Source organism: Sesamum indicum, linkage group LG9, assembly GCF_026168435.1.
Source record: "Sesamum indicum cultivar Baizhima isolate 11 linkage group LG9, ASM2616843v1, whole genome shotgun sequence".
In the NCBI taxonomy this organism is placed as follows: domain Eukaryota; kingdom Viridiplantae; phylum Streptophyta; class Magnoliopsida; order Lamiales; family Pedaliaceae; genus Sesamum; species Sesamum indicum.
In genome coordinates, this window is record NC_142665.1 from 245,657 (window position 1) to 266,509 (window position 20,853).

The window sequence follows — 20,853 nt, forward strand, 5'->3', positions numbered from 1 at the left end:
TCTCCATGTATTAAATGAAAAAAGTTAATGATCATTTAAATAATAGTAAAAATTTGAAACTATTAAGTGATCTAATTAAAATTCATCATATTATATTATGCTAATCCAATTATAAATAGGCCATGTAAATATTTTAAAATATAAGGATCAAACTTATTAAACTTCATAAAATTATAATTCAATTATTATAATAATTAAATTATAAATTTTAAATAAATATCAAATTAAATTAACACATTAAAATTAAACAAAATATTAAAAATAATTTGATAATATAGAAAATTTAGAAGCGTTTTTTTCACAAATCTTAATACATAGGGAAGATAGGGTTTCTGGCTGCAGCCAATTCCTCCATTGTCAAGCACTCACCTCACCCGAGCTCCGCAGCCAACAACCATGGCGGAACAGGTAAATCTTAAGCACTGCTCTCTCCGCCGCCGGCCCCTTTGTGTATATATATGTGGTTTAATATCTTTGGAGTTGTTATTGATTTGCAGACTGAGAAAGCGTTTTTGAAGCAGCCCAAGGTGTTCCTTTGGTAAGATATTATTATTATTATTTGGTCTTAGCAGAGTACAACTGTGCCAAGTAATTGTTTTGATACGGGAAAATTGGATTTTGCAGCTCGAAGAAGTCGGGGAAAGGTAAGACACCGGGAAAGGGGGGCAACCGCTACTGGAAGAGCATCGGATTAGGGTTCAAAACTCCTCGCGAGGCTATTGAAGGTCTGATTTTCTTATTTTATTTGCTCTTTTGTGATTCGTTTCCTTTTTCTTTTTTTAATTTTAATTTTACTTTAAAAGATCAATGTGGTTTTTGATTACGATTGTTCTTCGTTTTGCTATGATTAGTTCGTGTTCTGTTTTTAATAACCCCCTCTTTTTAGTGTATGTGTTTGTGTTGTTATTTGTTGGACCATTTTGTTGAGTGATATTAATAACTGATTCACTCAATGAGCTTCAGGGACATGTGAAATATCTGGGATTCTATCTGTTTACATATTAAGTATTGATTTGGGCTCTCTAGTTTTGTTTTGTTCTGAAGAATATATGGATCCAGTGTTTATTTACATGGAATATTGGGTTGTTTAATTTAACTAGAACTAGTTTTTCATTGTTGCTCTAGTCTTAGACTCTTAGGCTTCTGTTAAATAATATGCATTTTCGACCTTCTTAATCACATCTTTTACTCGAGGAACATCTGTTTTGGTATCAGTTAAATTTAGAGTTGAATTTCAACCATGGCAGTTTTCACAAACAGAATGGTTTTACATGTGCTGTCTGTTAATGAAGAGAACTGTGGTATCATGTTCTAGTATGCTTTTATAAGCTATCATCAATTCGTACATTCTAAACTTGTTTCTGTTCTTCCCCCTACTTTTTCCACAATAGTTTTTATCTTTACTCCAGTTATATTTCCTGCTATCATAGAAAGTCAAATGCTTCTTTTATTGGTGATCATAACATCCGCCGTCACTGAAAACTTACAAAGAACTATTACAACTATATGTGCAATATTTTGTAACTTTTGTATCGCATGCCCCTCTGTAAGTGTATTACCCATGTTTGGAAAAAGCTAGAAACTGGTGATAAGGGGAACTAGATCATCCTATCATAGTTGTCAAATGTCAACCTACATGGAGTTTATTGATGTAGTATTTTACAGTATTAAGGCCTAAAGTGAATGAAGACAAGTAAGATCATCCAGATTTCAAGGGGTACCTCATCATTTTCATACTTTCATAATTCATAGACATGATTAGTTTCTTACGTCTACTAAATTTGTTTTGGCAGGCACTTATATTGACAAGAAATGCCCTTTCACTGGCAGTGTATCGGTCAGGGGCCGTATCTTAGCTGGGACCTGCCACAGTGCTAAGATGATGAGAACTATCATTGTTCGACGGAACTACCTGCATTGGGTGAAGAAGTACCAAAGGTATGGTTCTTTTAAAGCTGCTACATTATTGTGTTTGATCTAGTGTGTTTCATTGATTGGTGGTTTGATTCTTTAGATATGAAAAGAGGCACTCGAATATTCCAGCGCACATATCCCCCTGCTTCCGTGTAAAAGAGGGTGACCATGTCATCATCGGCCAATGCAGGCTAGTATTCAAACATTTGTTATTTACATTATGGCCAGGGTTGGAGTTTAATTTTGATGGCTCTCTATATCACTTTACAGGCCCTTGTCCAAAACTGTGAGGTTCAATGTTCTTAAGGTGATCCCAGCTGGTTCATCTGGTCGCGGAAAGAAGGCCTTTACAGGGATGTGATTAGCCTATTTGAATTTCTTGTGGATTGTTACTGAGGAATGAGTTGGGGCTTGTTTCGGTTGGAAACATATAATTGTTCCTGGCCTTCGCTTTTCTTTCAAGGGGTAGCATTTGACCTATTTGTACTTTATTGATAGACCCGTAAGCAGTCTCTGAATTTTGTGGGTTTTATTGGAAGAGGTACATTGGTACAAAATATAATATTATTAGTATGTCCAACAATGCTTACATCATGTAATCCTTGCTTTCAATTTGATGGCTTAATAGCCCATTTTATCTTGGGTTTCTCTGGTTTAACATAGACAATCATCTCTTTAAGCTTTATTTCAAAATAGAGCAAGTGACTGAAGAAGATAAATTTGGTGGTCCAGTTATGGGCCGAAATTTATCTTCTTTGCCTACTCGCTCTCTCTGTATTCTATTATTATGCTTGCTTATTGTCAACCTTGGTACCGATCATTTTAGTTTGAAGCTATCTCTGCTCACCAAATTACAACATTTATGACCCTTTGATGTTAACTTAAATAAAATCTCAAACAAAAGCAGATGAAAAACCCTTCACGAACACAAAACATTCATCGGATCGAATTATTTCCCAAAAATTGCAACGGGGAAGTAAAGCCTTTTTTCCCCCTCTTGGGTGGGCTTCTTTTGCCTCATACCAAACACTCCCTTAAACAACCCAAAATAGGACCAAAAAAGAAAAAGAGAAAACCCCAAAGTTGCAAAACTCTTTAAAACAGAAAACCGTACAAGTAAAAGAGCAGAAATTCACTCTCTCTCTCTCTCTATTCTCACAGGTTAGTGTTGGTACCTCCGCTCTACGAACAACTCAAACCCCACCCCCAGGGATCCCTCTTCTTTCTCCTCACAATATCCCCAATTCCTGCATTTTAATTTGTATTTACAATCCGACCTTCTTGTTCCTATATTTTTCGCATATACACGCCGCTGTATACCTCAATCCTGTCCCGTCAGCTGTATACATATGTAAGTACCTGGATAGGATGTAGATGACCTTTGCGCATATGATTAAACGTTTTGCAATTGCCTTTTTTTTTTCTTTTTTTTGGTTAAAATCTTTATTCGGATTTTTGGTACAGAAATGGCTGTATGAATAGTAAAGTATTTTTCTGGAGGACGAGGGAAGGAGATGAATTATTAGGTATTTTTGGAGCTATGCTTGCTTGGTTCCATGAGCAATTTGGAAAATGCAGTGTAGGAGATGGAAATCAATTTGAATAAGGCTTCGTCATTCTATTTGTAATTGAATTTCATTAAGTTTGAAGTCCCAGCGGTGGTGGGTTTTTTAGTTGCTCCTTTGGGTATGTTCCTGTTGAATTGGTTGCTGAGCAAAAGCTATTAATTGAGTCATGGGTAGTTAGTTTGTTTAGAATCTGTACATTTGACGTTGCAGGTACGTCCATGGAAGCTAGGTATTGTTTGATTTTTATTTTGACTTGTTTTATTTTTTGAGGTCTTGGGATGAGGGGAGGAGGAAAAGCTTTAATGCATGTAACTCATTCTACTGAAGTTTGACCGCACGCACGACTAGCTTTTCTTTCATGTCGCCCCGGTAATGGGTTTTCTTGAGTTCATTATTTAGTTATTTTGGGACCCCCTATCTTGAAAGTATTTATGTCCCTGTTCTCCTGCTTATTCACACTCTTGTTCTTCAGTGCTGGAAATTGATTGTAAGACATTCACAAAGATTATCATGGTATATGATGCATGTTATAGTTTGACAAATTTTGTACCAAAAAATATCGAAGTGCAATTTTCCCCTTGATTGAGTTCAGTAGTGAAATAAGTAACCTTTATAGTTCTGAACTTTTCTTTCAAATGAAGCATTTGCTGTATATGTTAAGTAGCCGAATTTCGGAGCTTAGCATCATATGTTCACCATTACTCATATGCAAGGCTGTTTATTCCTGATGTTTAAGTGATGGCTAAAGCATGCTTGCAGAGCAAGATGGGCACAGAGGTTGAGCATGCATCTGGCAATATTCAGACCAATGTAGCAACCCCTTCATCAACAGCATCAACTGGTCCAAAGTCGTCCATGTTTGCCAAAAAATCAGGATTTGTCATCCCAAAAAACAAGCTGTCAGGTTCTTTGGTTCCTGTATTTCGAGGAACTAAAAAGGGAGATGCTGATCTCGTGAACGAGGATGCTACTAATCAAGTGCAGAGGAAGACCAAATGGGGACCTGATCTGACTCTTGATGCCACTGTTCGGAAAGGGAGAGCGTTGGCATATCAGGTATACAGGACTGTTGAGCTGTCCTTTTAAAACATTTGGTTGGTGGTTTTCCTGAAAATTCTGAAGTCGGTTGTATGCATGCATCTTTTTACTTGTTCTTGAGTCCTGGTATTTTACTCTTGAAGATTCTCTTGGATAAGTAGGATTTAATGTTCTAGGATTTTGTTGAGGGCACTTGTAGCCCCTAATAGGTGGGGGGATTTTCTTTGCACAGTGCAAGTTAAGCCTTTCACATTGGGTGCAAAATTGTCAGTGTCTTCTTTGTGAGTGGCTCCCTTCAGCTTCACATCCAGGGTGCCTCTAAATGATGATATTGCTGCCTTTATGGTGGTGCAAATTTTGGACAGACTCGGATCAATCAAATATCACAACAGCTCACTCTAGGGGCACTGGAACTTGAGGATGATGAAGACTCATTACCTACATCAGAATTTCAATCTGGGAAGAGATCAGATCATCAGCTAAGCCATGAGGTTGGCCGATTTTTTAGGATGCTTTCACTTTGGTCTTTGTATTGTTTACCTTTCCAGGTACTTACAGAAAAAGATATGGATTTGTTTAGGAATCGGAACTGCTGGACCTTGAAAGGCGTGAAATTATTGGTATGGAGAAGTATTTCACAGATACCTATGCCATTTTACCACTAAAGACTATCTTGAACTTTTTGTATCTATTTCCAGGTGAAATACTAAAGTTGAATCCAACCTATAAGGCTCCTGCTGATTACAAACCTCTTCAAAAAGAGGCAAAAGTACCAATACCTGTGAGTGATTACATTAATTTTATGTTTTCTTCCTTTAGTTGTCTTCCATTTGTTTTTTTTTATCACATTGAAATCATGGATAGCTGGTAAGGAGGTAGATGTTCCATTACTTGGTGTTTGGATAGAAAGCATGTCTCTGTTGTATCTTTCTTAGGAAATTTAACCATACTTCAAAATCAGTCTTGCCTCTGGACGTGTTATCATTGTTTTAGCATATGCTCGGTACACTCTAGGATCTTCACTTCTTGAAGCAAATGAATGATGCAACAGGAAGTGCACTGAACAGGTAGTGCTTAATATTAACACTGCAGCCCATTCCAGAGAAGAAAATAAGAAGGCTGGGTCATCTTTTAGTACTAATGTTGTTTTGGTGATTCTTTGTGTTATCTTTGCTGTTGTTTAAAGGCCTTTGGACCTTGTAGTCGAATTTATACTGTCCATCGTTTTAGGTAATTGGCTCAGACTATTGATGAGATTGAGTTAAAGTTAATAGGCGTAACATGATCTAAAATGCCTGCACTGGTAACCATTACATAAATGCTCTATTCCTTTAGTGCATTTGTGGTTTGAGTTCTTCCATGCTCGCTTTTACTGTTTAAACAAGATATTTGTAGACATATTCCATTATTTCGTTTAACAAGAAGGCTTGCTTGTCCTGTATGTAAATGAAGTCATTGCTCCATAAGACAGTCTGTTTAAATCCATATCTGCAGGTCAAAGAGTATCCGGGTTACAATTTTATTGGTCTAGTATATGGCCCTGCAAGCGATACTCAAAAGCGACTGGAAAAGGTATTTCTCCCCCCCCTGTGCCAATGCGTGGATCTATTTGTTGTGTTCCTTAATCTCAGACAAAATGACATAGACATTTGTAACTTAAATATTTACTTGTTTGGATCGATGCCGGTGCAAATCAGGAAACAGGAGCTAAAATACGACTTTATGGGACAAAGGCAGATACAGGAGGGAAGGTAATAGATACAGGAAAAATAATGTTTTTGGTCTACCATGTTGTCAGTCTTTATCCTCAATATAGAATAATTTTCATACTGGCTAAGTATGTTCTTGTCTATAATTGCAGGTTGAAGTTGCTCCTACTGATGGAAAAGAAATAGACAATGCATATGAAGATCTATATGTACATGTATCAGCTGACACATTTGAGAAAGTTGATGCAGCTGTGGCTTTGATTGAACTGTTGGTCACACCAGTTTCTGTATGTTCTAAATTCTGAACCAAAAGATCTAACTGTTTTAGGTTGTGCTTGTCTTTATGTTAATACTATTTCTGCTTTGTGTTAGGTGAATCCTATGTCTGCATCGACAACATCGACTGCAATTTCTGATGATAATTTGAATACTCATCTGAGTCAAAGCACACCCAGCTCCATCATGGCACCTGCATTGATAAACCAAGGAACAGCTCAACCATTTACCGGATCTTTACCACCTCCCCAAGGTCAATTTCCACAATATTCTCAGACATGGTTTCCTGCAGGTCCAACTCAAACTCCAACACACCCACAATCTGGATTAGTCACCCCCACAAATTCTTCTGCACCATTACTCAATAACACTGTCCAAGTATCTTCCTCACCTTTTAATCCCTCAAACATGCCTTCATTTTTTGGTTCTCGACCAGTCATAGCTGCAAGCTTTAGTCCCGTCTTACAAAATCCTTCCGTTGTTCCCCCAAGATCTCAGCTACCCCATGCTTTACAGCCACCATACATGCAACAACCATCCCCACTTGGCCAAACTGGTGCACCAAGAAATACTCCTGTGCCAATTTTACAGGCAGCAACTGGTCAGCTCTCACGAACAGGGCTTCTGCATAATGTGAGACCAGACATATCTGCAATGCCTCAATCGGCTCCTTCAGCAGCATTTTCTGACAAAGCGTTCTCCTCTGCCAACGAATCCACTAGATGGTTACCATCACCTGGGAACACTTCAGCATCTCAAGGTCTAACCAACGTCATGCCAATGACTCCCCCAATTGTTCCTTCCCATGGACATAACGCTGTGGCTTCACAGAATATGGTTGTATCTGGACCTTCACCACTGAATATCCATAGCAATATTCTTACTGGTCCTTCCCAGTCTGCTGGGGCAGTGGGAATCCAACAACCTCGAGGTGGCTTCTCTCCCTTGCTTCCATCAGCAGCATCTGAATCCCTATCAATGCGTCCACCAACTGCAAATGCTATACCAGGACCTGCGACTTTGCCCTTCCCGGTGCAATCTTCAGCATCACTTCCTCAACCTGGAATCCCAAATTCTTTTTCTGGAAGCGCTCAGAATTTTGATTCCATGAGACCTCTTTCTGCAGCAATTCCAAGGCCTCAGCAACCAAGTTCTAGTGATTTCACTTTTCAGCCTCACCGCCCGCCAAATGCAGCTTCACAGGTGGCTTGGCAGAGTGGTCAACCTGCACATCAAAATATGAGACCTCCAGTTCAAGCTGGGCAGGCACCTTTAGCACTGCAGTCTTCATTGTTAAGGCCTGGGGGACATAATTTGAATCCTTCTCCAGTTCAAGGTTTTCCAAGGCCTCAGGTAAGTCATCAGGTCAATCAACCAAGGGTGGCAATTCCTACAAACTTTTCAGGAAGTCCAATGCCACCTAGACATCCGACGTTGCCAGGTCATAGTGGTGTTGCATCTGCCACTGTCCCACATATGCAACCAAGGAACTTTGGTCCTCCTCATCCTATTAATAGCACTCCTGGTCCTTTTCCGCCCAGACCAGGGAGTCAGATGCATATTTTGGAAAATCACTTTCCTGGAGCAGCCCGACCTCAAAGGTTTCCAACTCCACATCAACATCTTGGAAACCATCCTGGGAGGCCATTTTCTAGCTCTTCTGGTGTTCAGCAAATCTATGACCCTTTTTCTCCGACTGCGGTTTCTTTCAACCCCCAGATGGGTAGTAATGCAGCAAGGCCGCATGGTGAAAGTGATCCAGAGTATGAGGACCTTATGGCATCTGTAGGAGTCAAATGAGTTATAGATAAATGCAATGAGTTGCAAGTTCAATGATGGCTGGTATGTCTGTCTACAAATGATTTCTATGGTTCATTTCTAGATTCTTTCTAGCATAAGGAGATAGGGACAAAAAGTTTACAATAACGCATAGAGGTAAAAAGTTTCGAGTCTTAGCCCGATATTTTGTAATGCAACTTCCGACACTTTCAGTACAATGGAGCTCATTGTGAAACTGCAATCCTGTTTGTTTTTTCAGTTTATCTTATTTGGGAATGTCATTTAAATAAGTAGATTAATTTGAAATCATTGTAAAACTGCCATCCTGGTGTTTTTTTCAGTTTATCTTATTTGGAAACGTCATTTAACTAAGTAATTCAATTCCCAGATTTCAAATTTGTGCTTCCACATACTGAAATTAAGAGAAGGAAGCTGATACCTGAAATAGGCGGTACTGTGCAAAATTTATTCGGTAATATTCAAGAATCAGAATTCAGTTTATATTCCCTGTGAACTCTTTCCTTGGGATTAGAAGTAATATAAATTGGTAGTTAACATGGTGGGGGCTACCTAGAATGTTTCATGAAAGATACGTTCCAGAAACTGTTAAGAAACATGCAATTTAGTGAGGCATTTGAAACTAAACAAGAAAAAAGTTCCTAGTCATTGCAAATATGTACAAATAACTGGATCCATACAAGAAAAGTCCCGAACACAGATGTTAAACAGAAGGACCAGATCTAAGCACCCTTTCTAGTTTCTCAGCCTTTGCATAATCATTTTCCGTAAGAGGCCCAGAAGGAAAAGGCGTGATTTCAACTATCAGGTGTGGTGTAGGGAGTTCGTCAAACAAGGCGCGCACATTGTTACAACAGACACTTTCTCCATGAGCATTTTCCCTCCTAATTTGACAGCCCTGGAGGAAGAAAATATTAAAAAAGAAAATCTTAAAACCAGTTTACAAATCAGTACCTGTGTTAGAGAAATATAGCAACTTAGGCAAAAATCAAAGAAAGTTGAACACATTTAGTCATGATAGGATTACCTTGTGCGATGTGGCATCTCTAAAATGATCATCATCTGACAATAAGGAGGCAATAGCTTTAAGCAGACGCCTTCCCTCAGATTTAGAGAGGACCCTGTAATTGCGCTTAAGGGTACCCTTTGTTGTAGGATGCCATTTGCTCACCAGTTTTCTTCTGTCAGCTGCCTCCTTTTCTGCATAAAGAAGATACATTTGGATCACTTAGCTAGGAACAGTAGCTAGTTAGTATTGAGAGGATCTCATATTTTGAATCAACTCTATAGTCGATCATATTCAACCAAGAAGGAGAAATAAAAAATTTCAGGGGTGTAGCGCAAAAACAAATATCTAAAAAGCAACTAGAATAGCTGACTATTATCCATCAGATACAATCCTCCAATTTACATGTGAGCTCAGACTTTGAAATGTATGTACAAAGACCTTAAAACATTCTGCAAGCACACGGTTCTTGATTTCCTTACCACGTTTTTCATTTCTACATAAAGGGTTTTGATTTCCTTTTTTCTTTTCCTCCCCCTTCCGCGTTCCTTGTTTCGGTAAAGCAATTGAGTTATGGAATATCCACTCAACAATCCGTTTCGGTGTTAGATTTTTCATTAAAATAAAAAAAAGGAGAATTTCGTCTAAAATCCAAGAACCAAACACGGCACCAATGGTGCAGCAATGAGAAAACGCCAGAATTTACGAAAGATCCCAGCAAACGAGATGATACTTAGTAATTCATCAGGCCACTGTTTCCCACATTTCTCATAGAAAAGAAAACATGTAATTAAGTGAATTGGTGAAAGCGTGCAAACAAACCTGGTTTGCTCAACTCGTCAAACCACTTAGAGAACCCCAAATCATCAGCTCCACTTTCCAAATCTACCAAGAAGAACATATAAAAGAAAGGTCTTATCTACCACGAAATCCACATATATGTATATCTTTTGCTCTTGGCATTGGATGTGCATATTAAGTACCTGAAACAAGTGGATTAGAAGGAGATCCAGCCAACCCAGCTTTCAGTAGAGCGTAGAAAATGCAAAGGCGACCGGCCCAGAGAACTGGGGCCTCAAGCAGAGTGGCACGTGGAGGAGTTATTCTTCTGGTATTAGCATTACGGCAGAGGGAAATGGTTGTAGATTTGGGCCGCGGATGAAACCTGATATCAAGAAGAGGCAAAATGGAAGAAGAAAAGGGAGAGTTATGGGTCAGATTGTTGGGGGAATAGCAGTAGCGGCAGGGAAAGGGTGACGTGAGGACGGCAGAGGAGGCGGAGGCGGCTGTTTGCAGGAGCATTTCGAAGAGGTTTGGAGAGTTGGGATGAAAAGAATATTTCTGTATTCGGAGGTTGCTACTGCTGCTGCTGGTATTTGCTCGTTATGATCAATCCATCATCAATCAGATGACTACTTGCCACGACGCCGTTTAATCTCTTGCATTCTTCTTCCCAGCCAGCACAGGGCCCCATAACTAATGAGAAATCTTTTATTTTCCTTTATTTATATATATATATATATATAGATGATGATGATGATAATGATTTGAGAAAAAAACAAGTGATATGTACGAAAATGAGTATATTCAAATTAAGAGAAATTACAAAGATTGAATTGTTAGAATAGCGCCACAGCCACTGTACTAAAATCTGAAATAAGAAAGAATAGCATAGATAAAATGTAAATCATAGAGGTAGGTGGAGGGGAATATAATTATTATAATAGAATAGTATAGTCCAGTCCTGTGATTTATATATATAATAGATATAAGAGAAGAGATATTCAACAACAGTTCCATTTGGATAAGGTTCCACCCATCATCTTTGATTAGGGATGATGATGGGGATGGGGTGGTCTTCATCAGCATCCCATCCTTTTCCCTTTTATCTTTTTCTTATAGCGGAGGGGATCATACTAAGATTTTTCTTTTCATATTACATATATATTCGATTCCAGTGAAAATTATGAATCTTTGTCTCGCTCACATAATTCACAACCTCACTATTCCTCCCCAAGTGGTAACCAAACACACAAATTGCTACTTCATATCCTTTTTTACAAGCTGAATATCATCTTGGCTTAGACAAACCCCCCCAGCACCAACGCATTATCAATCAAATCTTCACAAATCTAACGTCATTCTGTCCGAATGCAGTTCCACATCCAGGGCATTTGCGGTGCCGGAGTTCTAGATTTCTTTGGATGCATTGGTTGCAAAATAGATGGAAGCACTTCACTATCACAACCTGCCAAAAATTTCAAACTCATCCTCTTTCAGTCATATTACTAACAATCCAATGCACCATTTACTTTACTACTACTTTCAACAAGAACAATTTGCATGAATGGAAGTAGATGAATTTTCTTCAGTTATTTCAAGGAACCAGAAGTTTATTTGATACCTCCTTGGCCCGATCAAGACACACCCCACACTTGAGTATGGCCTTGCAGTCCTTAATCTCTTCCTGGAGTTTCTGTATTGCAGCTTCCCCAGTTTCAGAAGTCAACTCAGCAACTGTTCTATTCAATTCCATCAGTTCTTCATCAAGCTTCTTCCTCTCTCTCCTGCAATAAGATTATGGTCTCCAACGCAAATCAATTTACACAAAAGAGTTCACACATCTGATATACGCATAACTCATGCTTCAAATATTGAAGGATGACGCCCATATTTGACATTTTATTATGAGAGAATATTGATAGATGGTATCCAATTTGAGAAGAGAAATGCCCCAAAATCATAGCATAGCATGATATCATTTTCAAGGGCTTCTTTGAAGAATAACCAAAAAAATTCAGGTATCAAACTCATGAAACAATCTGATCTTATTAAGTTGCATAAACCAAACAGTTTATGCAGATCACAGAATCAAGCCCAATCTCCCCTTTTAGCCATACATAAGTAGCAAAGAGAATGTATCAATCCAAATGGGACCTACGGAGTAAGGGGTGTCACATACCAGTAACCAGACATTAAAAACTTGATCAGGTAATATAAACTAAGGCACTGAACTCGAGTTAACTAGTGAAAATTTGACATGAACAAATATTTTGGCTCAAGAATGTCTTTGTGCTATCCTTGGTATTTGTGGTTCATCAACCCCGAGATTTCGTCGTACAAAAATTTGTAAGTGACAATCACTGAATATCGGCAATGCCCCAAAGACATTGGTAGAGCTCTTAGCTTTTGGAGCCAAGGAATGCTTGGCCTGTAATTTCTAGCCAAGTCCCAGCCAATTTATGATATACCAACCAGAAGTATCAAGTTAAGAATTCCCAATATCTGTTGACAAAATAATCCAACAGAGATTACCTTTCATTATCTAATTCTATTTGAATGTCATCTATTTTTCGCAGGATCTGTTCATGTTCCTTCTCAGATGATAGTACAGTGGATTTCAGCATCTTTAGTTCCTTTTCTGCATCTGCTAATTCCCACTTTGCAGCTTCAAGAGTTATCGCCGTGTGCTTGTCTTGTTGAATGGAGCTTAAAAGTTCGAGGTGGTGAAGCTTCAACTGCAGGTCTTATCTTGGTGAGAATGAGATCAATGGAGATAGAAAAATATTGCTCAATTTCACAAGAACCAATTTACCTGCTCCTCTCTTTGAGCTACTTTCGACTTCAAAGCTTCAAGTGATCCATTAAGCTGTTGAAGTTGCTTTGCAAACCCTTGTTTCTCAGAGAGCAGTAAGTTTTGTGATTGCTTTGCTTTCACGCTATCAGACACCAACTGCAAAATTGAACAACCCATTAACTATCAGAAACAAGGTAGCATCATCAAAAAAAGAATAGGTTAAGTGATACTTAAACAAGACCTTTATATTATATTCATCCCTTTCAGTCACTTGCCGCAACAAACGTTGGTTCTGAGTTTGCATGTCTTCATAAGCTTGACCAATAGTCTGTAGGTTAACTTTGCATGATCAACGAAAGCACCAAAAAGATGCTAAACAGGGGAAAAAGAAGAGAATTGTATATTCCACTTAGCAACCAGCACAACTAAAACTTTTCACCTCGATCTCAGATATGTAGGACTCTGCCTCCCCTTCTTTGATGTTGATGGCTTCCTTGAGCTCTAAAACATCTCTGCATGTAAATCACACGAGAATACTTCTCATGAACAAAATTAAGTGAGAGAACTTGCAAGAGTGAAGCAATTCAAATGAAAAAGTTAAAGAACAAGTGAAAGATTTTTAGTTCTGATGTGCATCCTCCTTGAAAAAATTGAAAGCAAACCCATACTTCCACTCGTTTTTAACTGTACTTAATGCTATTTTAGTTCGATATATTTTTTCTTTTGGCTCGGTTTCAGGTAGGGGGTGGACTGGGTTAATGACTTATTGAAAGGTTACGTTTTAAGTGATTTAGCAACTGAATTTTATCATCTGGTTCAAAGTCATTGTATTATGCACTACTTTGACACTTTCAACTACTAAGATTGCATTACACAAATGAGGCCTAAAACTGAAAAGAAACTATTTCCACTGTGTTGCATTGCTCTTTAAGAAAAGGAAATAGGATTGACAAGGTTCTCAAGAAGAAGAAATTTTGATACAGGCAGGTGATGACCTAGTTCTGGCAATTAGCAGACTGGATGTGAAGCCACAAACTATGAGCAGTCGAGCCATTTCATCAATGAGATAGGGAATTGACTACATTTCCAAACCTCACAGTAAAAAGCGAAAGATCCTTATTATGCCTCTTAAAGAATCAAGATTCATTCACAGAAGTGGCCAGCATAATGCATCTTCAGATTGTAGTAGAAAAATAAACGATTTTATGCCAAATACACACATGAGGCAATAAAACAATTTGGTCATATTAATAATGCAGTTATGGAAACAGGCAAAAAGTAAACCACAGGTACAGATTTTCTTACATCATTTTCACATAGAATTGTACCTTTCAAACTAAATAAATCCTACTAGGCATGCATAAGCAAAGAAAGGAGAATAAGGAGGAACCTGTCAGAAGCATCTAACTCAGTCCTTAATTCAGCAATTTCGGCTTCAGCAACGGAGAGCCTCTGCTGGCATGCCGCCTCAGCTTCATAAGCTGCTTTCACTCTCAATTCCAAGCTATGTTCATCTAGGGCATTCCTCAAAGTTTCAGCTTGCAGGTGAGCTCTCTGTTCTGATTCTTTAATCTCTGTCAAGTCTCTTCCCTCAGAAAAAGTTCAAAACAACTATTGTCAAGAGATAGATCCAAATGCAGAGTGAGACCATTTGTACGCATGCACTCAATTATTCTGGTCATGCAAGCACTACTATACACATTAATATATCCGTGTATATATATAAGCCTATTTCAAATTGACTTTCTCATGTGTCTGAATCAATTTCACAGAAAGAATGACCAGAGCTACCTATTATCGTAGATTTGCTGACCCAACATATCCAAGAAAGTTTCTAGCTCTTCTTTTTCCTTCTGCATTTTCTCAGTCTGCAAATTCAGTTACCGTAATTTCCAATTACTATAGACTTTTAGATTACTAAGAATATGAAAGATGAAATAAGGGCGGATACACATACAATATCCTTCAAAGACTTGATCTCCCCCATCTTCCGAGTAAACTGATCAGCCAAATTCTTTAATTCAGCAGTCTGTCAGGAAGAGTAACAAAAAAGAACTTTGATAAAATTCACCAGCAAAGAAATTACTAATTACTTGGGAAACTAATAACAAAGGAGATCAAGATTAAAATGACCAGTAAAGCTGTCTTGCAACCGCCATAATTCAAAAAGACCTTACCCCAAGAAACTTTTTGAGCAATGAGATAATCATCACCATAATCTCAGGTGAATATGGGATTTCATTCTCAAAAATTGGATCATAAAATAAAATGAATATAAAAAATCAGGACATTATTGCCATTCTGAATAGTAATTTACTAAGATGCACAAGTTTCAGAACCACCAATTCATGAAATTCTAGATGCGCAAGCACAACAGTTTCTTAGTTCAACAAGCTTGAGCTCTTGATTTTTTTTTTCTATACGAAAGATTCATTTAATATTTCATTATGGATGAATCAATTACTACTGATGCTTTATTACAGTCTTTTGAATTCTGTAGAAACAGTCCCCATGAATCTGTGAGTTTTTGTTCTTGCTTCCCAAGCTTTGCGCTTGCTTTTAAGTTGGACTATTTGGGTGTTCCGTTTTCCCCCATTATTTAGGTTTAATGTGGGTTTTAGTTCCTAATGGTACCAAATCGTGCCATTTATGACGAGATAGGGACCAACAGGAGGATTTAAGGTGTGGACCCCCTTTCTTACCGCAATCTAGATGACTTCCAAACTCTTTTTGCAAAAGCTAGGTACATAAACCAAGGGGAAACACTTAAAGCATTTTTGTTTCAGAAACAAATGCAGATCTATGCTGGCAAATAACTATGGAGGAAGTAGAAAGCCAAACCTTTACGTCTAATAAGGAACTAAGTGATTGCGCTTTCTCACGCAAGGACATGGCCTCATCAGCTGTATTCTTCCACTTATTCAACTGGCTTTCCATCATCTCCATTTCCTTCGACAAAGCTGATGCCATTACCTGAAACTCTTCTTTGACATCCTTTCTTCCTGAAAAAGACATGTCTTTCAGACGAGACAGCAAGCACCAAAGCAGCAGTAATAATTGTGTGAAGTAGACCATCAACCTGAATCTTGTGTTGCTTCTTCCAGTTTTATCTCCATCTCGTTCTTCTCAATAACACACATTTGCAGTTGATTCTGTAGCTCTTCAACCTTTGACTCAGAACTATCAGTTGAATTCCTTGCAGCATCGAAGGACTCTGCTTTTACAATCAATTCTTTCTCCCTCCGCATGATGAATGGCCTTTCTGCCTATAATGTTGATTTTAGCAAACACCACACAGCTGAATAAAATCAGAAAATTACAACCGAAATAGCATACTTGTAAAGAATCGGTCAAATTCTTATAGCGCTCTGCCTCGGCATTCCAGTGCTGGAACTGATCATTCACCAATGTGTAAGGGCGAGATGAATAAACATACTTGTCCTCCTTCATTTCATTCTACATAAACAAAATATCACGAGTTAGATTGCTAACGCATTACAAAGTAATAAATGTATAGGTCAAAGGACTCTTATTTAGAACCTGAAGATCCTGCAGCTGCTTTGACAAACTTAGGTTGTCCTCCTGTGCATCTTGAAGCTCAGAAAGCCGGTCATCTGCTAGTACCTACATCGCATACAACTTTAACAAACTATATTCATAATGATATCCATAAGAGAGGAGAAGAGCAAGCAAGAAAATGCATGGATTAAGGCAAATGGTGAAAACCTTTATATCCTTGATGGATTCTTTTAGTTCACGTAAACGCTTTGACCTATCTGCAGGCTTTTCAGGAGATACAGATCCATTCACAGCATTAGGAACTATAACAGGAATAGGAATTGGAACCTGCATCCCAGAAACCCCATCTTTCTGCATTTTCAGATTAATTAATTTCCTTCTACTTTCTTCGAGTTCTGCCATACTTTCTTCAAGCTCTCCTTCAAAGATAATAGGAATATGGACATTTAGGACAAAGTCATAAATACATTCAACTTTAAAATATTAGACTCTAAACATATGCATCCGAGCAGCCAAAATTAGTCTCTCAAATGTTATCTATTATCCGTATAGTGTGCTTGTGCACATCTGTAAGGGAAATAAACCCACTACCAGCAAGGCGCTTTATCTCTATCCGATCAACTGAATGGTTGTCAATGCAAGTTTGAATCTCATCAGCATATTGTTTGTGTTTAAAGTGAAGCATATCAGCCACCTTATGGAGGCAACTCGCCTCCTCTATTATCAAGTCATCAAGCTTCCGCAACTGGATAACAGCATCTGGAAAGACCAACAGCAACAAGCACAATCAATGAAGGAAATTTTATTCCATGAAATTAAAGATATTATGCCATTTTAGAGCTTATGCGGGAGGACACATATTTAACTAATTTACCAAAGGAATCAATATTACATTATCAGCCTCCTTGTAAAAGGACTCTTATTTACCTTCTGCAGATGGTTTCCCCAGCAAAATATCAGCTATGTCCTCAAATTTAGCTCTTTGAGAATCAATAGCATCCTCCAATAATTTCATCAACTCCCTCGTAGAAGTCTGACGTGCCGCAAGAGCTTCTTCAACATAACCAATTGATCCATCAGTTTTGTTGCTTTTTATAGCATCTGTTTCTAGTAACCTACAAAGAAATATATCCTCCGGCGGACATGACGGAATGGAGCCTAAAAGCAAAGTCAGTATCTTGAGTATACAAGTGGGGCCATCGGATAATCAGGAACCAGCAAAATCTAACATTACCACGAGAAGATTCAACACGATCCAAACTCTGTATAGCCCTCTGGCCAGCCCCCGCTTGAGCACCGAGCAAAATTATGTCGTCAATCAACTACACAAATCTTCCAGTTAACTGATATCCAAAGCTAATCATACACATAACATGAGCATACAAGTCAAAGACTGTACAAGAATGAAATCTGCAATGATTAACCTGAGTCCAGAGTAAGTTCACTTGTATGAGTATTTCATCATATGAAGTTTGCTTCTCTTTTAGCTCTTTGATGTTTGATTCAAGATCATGTAACTCTTGCTTCTGTGTTTCTATCTGTTGTACAAGCTTCTGGTTCTGGTACTGAAGAACTGCAGCATCAACCTGTCGGGAAAAAATATAATGACATCGGCCAGTTCTTTGAAAAGATAGACTAGAGTCAGTTTAAATGTTTAATCAGGAAGGCAATATCTACAACATGAGTTTCAGGAGATTGCAGCATCAACCTGTGAGATAATAGATTTTGTATGGGCCTTCCATCTTGTCCCTAATTCTACTCCACTACTTGGAAAAATTACCACACTCTTATATACACTCAATTTTCAAAAAGAAAAAAAAAATCCCCAAATATTACAGACAGTGTCAGCTTTGATTCCCATAGCAATAGCCCCGTAAATCAAGAAACGAAACTAAATCCGTCATCCAGCAGCCAGGATTCATTAAAATCTAACAATAGAGTTGTACATAAAGCACAACAAAGAAAGGAAAAAAGAGATTAAGGAAGAAGAAGAAGAAGACCACAATACTAAATAGCGGAAAGAGAAAAATTAAAATTACAGATAAAATCAATAAGGTTAACAAGCAATAGATATGGAAAGAAAGAAAAGAGGTAAAGATAGATACAGGTCTGTTGTCATGGGGAGGAGGAGAAGAAGAGTGACGAGCCATTGAAGAGTGTATGTTGTTGAGATGAGGGCGCTTTTGCTGTGGCTCTTCTTCTGGTTCCATTTAAGCTAACAGCGCCAGAATTCCAGTGAAAGCAATGGCTGTAAATCTAATATCCCCAATCATTACATTACATGAATAATCTTGAATTCTCTCAATTCTTTGCTTGTATATTATGTGTATGTATATGAATAATTAGGAAAAATCCAACAGGGAAGGAAGTTGATCAGCAGTGAAGTGAGAGGGAGAGGCGGGTTTTTGTTTCTTCTCTTCACAAGGAAGGAAGGAAGGAAGAAGATGGAATTCAAGAAAATAGAATTATATAAGAAAGAAGATTTCATTCAAGAAATGAAGAGAGAGAGAGAGAGTTACCCACCCTTGGGGCTGACCCAATAAGAGAAACATATGGGTTGGACTCTGCCTGACCCAAAACAGAGAGTTAATGGGCTAATGATTTTGTGACCCAATACACAAAAACACTCCACTCCAATATAATATAATTGCCTACTGTGTATCCTTTTATTATCCTATTCCTACTAAATAAATACATCATTTTTCTTCTTAAAATTAAATTATCCAAAGATAAATTCATGCAAAGAAAAGACAAAAAATTCAAACTTAGGCAGCACCTCAACACACTCATTTTCTTTGTCATGGAATTTTATATATTATTAGTCAAAAATGATAGGAAGCAATTATTTAATTTAAGAAGGGACTAAATAAATGTTAATATCTACTCTAATCCTTCCAATTCTTGGCGTTTTCATTTTCATAAAGTAAAGATGATGGATTCATCATCATAATAATAATAATAAGTCTTGATTAATAATTATGATGTGATCACAGCATCTATTTTTATTTATCAAATTAGATAAGCATATCATATGACCTTAAGAATTACGTTTTCTAATGTTTGTTTTAATCAAATACCAACGCATCCTATATATATCATCTTCTCTTAATTAAGTCTACTCATAACATGCATTATCCTTACTCACAACATCACCATCTATATCTTTCCACTGCATACAAAATCGTGTGTAATTAAAAATTATAATTCTTTATATAACAGTTGAAGAATTACGAAACCAAAATGGGACACTTCTTAAGGAATAAGGTAGGATTATGCAAGACCAAACGTCACATGTTTAGGTACTGGGAATCAACCTTACTTTACACTTATCCAATAACCTGTCTCTTTCAATATTCAGCATTACTGTTAAGGTTTCACGCCAAGGCGGCGCCCAACACCATTTCGCATTTTGCGGTATGCCAAAATTGCACAATACCTGTTATGATAAAATTCACCTATCTTAAATAGATAGTTATAAAAAATTTTGTGAATTTTAAAATCCTACAAAACAGACCCGTTTCGTCCAAAACTGACGGAAGGTGTTGTACAAGATGTGGAAATGAGAGTAAGAGCCTTTTTTTTAACCCTATTTCAGCTATTTTGATAGTATAATGGTCCAAAATACCCTGTAGCATGACAAACACTTAACTAAATACTCCTGTAGCACAACAATTTAATTCCCTGTAGCAATCCCCCTCCCCTCTTTTTTACTGCAGTAATAAATCACAAGGGTATAACGGAGATTTAAGGAATAAATTAACTCTGTTAGCTGGCACTGACGGAATTGGGCAAGTGGGGGTCATTTTCAACTACAGGGAGTTTTTTTGGCATATAAAAATAACACGGAGCGTTTTTTGCCGAGTTTTCATAATGTAGGAGGTTTTATGCAATTTTTCCTTTTTTATTATAAAAGCAATAATTATATAATTATATGAATGTTTCAATAAATATATCGATTCAATCAATACATTAATATGATAAAAAATATAAAATAAATTAAGATAAAAATATAATAGCTACACGTCTTATCCAGAAAAATTCCCCAAGAGGGAGCGATTGGGGTGTGGAAAAGCACTCATTGAAATACTTTTGGAAGAGCTAATTTGTGCACCTGAACGGTTGGGTTTCAGTTTTCCAAACGAAACTAAGTAGATGATGTCTTTGATCCCATATTTATATTATAGGGGAATAATTGATACTTTAATTTTCATAGGGGATCTTGTGTGCGTTTCTATTATCACAAGAAACTTGAATTTTTTCTTTATATTTAATATATCCACGTCATATGTTAATATATTATTTAAATGACAATGATATAAATTTCAAACATACGATCTGCAAAAGATTATGTAAGACAATATTTGATATTAGTGAAAACTGAAAAAGAATAATTTAATTAATTTGGAATAGGAGGAATTAAATAATTGGTTCTTCTGACTAAGTTGGATT

At 37.5% G+C, this 20,853-nt stretch overlaps 4 protein-coding genes across 8 annotated transcripts; 2 read left to right on the forward strand and 2 right to left on the reverse strand.

Moving 5' to 3' along the window:
* The first annotated feature begins 257 nt into the window (after positions 1-257).
* LOC105170169 (small ribosomal subunit protein uS17) lies at positions 258-2,560 on the forward strand. The gene is made up of 6 exons (XM_011090813.3): positions 258-408; positions 498-538; positions 625-725; positions 1,794-1,938; positions 2,015-2,104; positions 2,185-2,560. Exons 1-6 carry the CDS (start codon positions 397-399, stop codon positions 2,273-2,275), a joined length of 480 nt encoding a protein of 159 aa, XP_011089115.1. The 5' UTR covers positions 258-396; the 3' UTR covers positions 2,276-2,560.
* A 371-nt stretch (positions 2,561-2,931) lies between these two features.
* Positions 2,932-8,525, forward strand: LOC105170168 (RNA-binding KH domain-containing protein). 4 transcript variants are annotated; one of them, XM_011090810.3, is made up of 10 exons: positions 2,999-3,265; positions 3,379-3,440; positions 4,242-4,538; positions 4,886-5,011; positions 5,101-5,140; positions 5,219-5,301; positions 6,015-6,092; positions 6,218-6,271; positions 6,382-6,516; positions 6,602-8,525. In XM_011090810.3, exons 3-10 carry the CDS (start codon positions 4,248-4,250, stop codon positions 8,303-8,305), a joined length of 2,511 nt encoding a protein of 836 aa, XP_011089112.1. In that variant the 5' UTR covers positions 2,999-3,265; positions 3,379-3,440; positions 4,242-4,247; the 3' UTR covers positions 8,306-8,525. The 4 variants fall into 4 exon arrangements, with proteins under 4 accessions (XP_011089114.1, XP_011089112.1, XP_088741408.1 ...); XM_088885282.1 differs by lacking the exon at positions 3,379-3,440 and adding an exon at positions 3,753-3,851; XM_011090812.3 differs by lacking the exon at positions 3,379-3,440 and having other exon boundaries at positions 2,932-3,075.
* Positions 8,526-8,925: 400 nt separating this feature from the next.
* Positions 8,926-10,931, reverse strand: LOC105170167 (6,7-dimethyl-8-ribityllumazine synthase). Its single transcript, XM_011090807.3, has 4 exons — positions 10,292-10,931; positions 10,131-10,193; positions 9,330-9,502; positions 8,926-9,200 (listed from the first exon to the last, which is right to left on the reverse strand). Exons 1-4 carry the CDS (start codon positions 10,608-10,610, stop codon positions 9,006-9,008), a joined length of 750 nt encoding a protein of 249 aa, XP_011089109.1. The 5' UTR covers positions 10,611-10,931; the 3' UTR covers positions 8,926-9,005.
* Positions 10,932-11,219: 288 nt separating this feature from the next.
* HUB2 (histone mono-ubiquitination 2) lies at positions 11,220-18,859 on the reverse strand. Of its 2 annotated transcripts, none has more exons than XM_088885281.1 (19): positions 18,510-18,859; positions 17,829-17,990; positions 17,639-17,726; positions 17,332-17,562; positions 16,996-17,163; positions 16,612-16,823; positions 16,426-16,509; positions 16,222-16,341; positions 15,965-16,151; positions 15,727-15,887; positions 14,843-14,914; positions 14,677-14,753; positions 14,276-14,470; positions 13,325-13,397; positions 13,127-13,213; positions 12,904-13,041; positions 12,624-12,826; positions 11,713-11,875; positions 11,220-11,556 (listed from the first exon to the last, which is right to left on the reverse strand). In XM_088885281.1, exons 1-19 carry the CDS (start codon positions 18,612-18,614, stop codon positions 11,425-11,427), a joined length of 2,658 nt encoding a protein of 885 aa, XP_088741407.1. In that variant the 5' UTR covers positions 18,615-18,859; the 3' UTR covers positions 11,220-11,424. The 2 variants fall into 2 exon arrangements, with proteins under 2 accessions (XP_088741407.1, XP_088741406.1); XM_088885280.1 differs by having other exon boundaries at positions 16,993-17,163.
* Between the last annotated feature and the right edge of the window lie 1,994 nt (positions 18,860-20,853).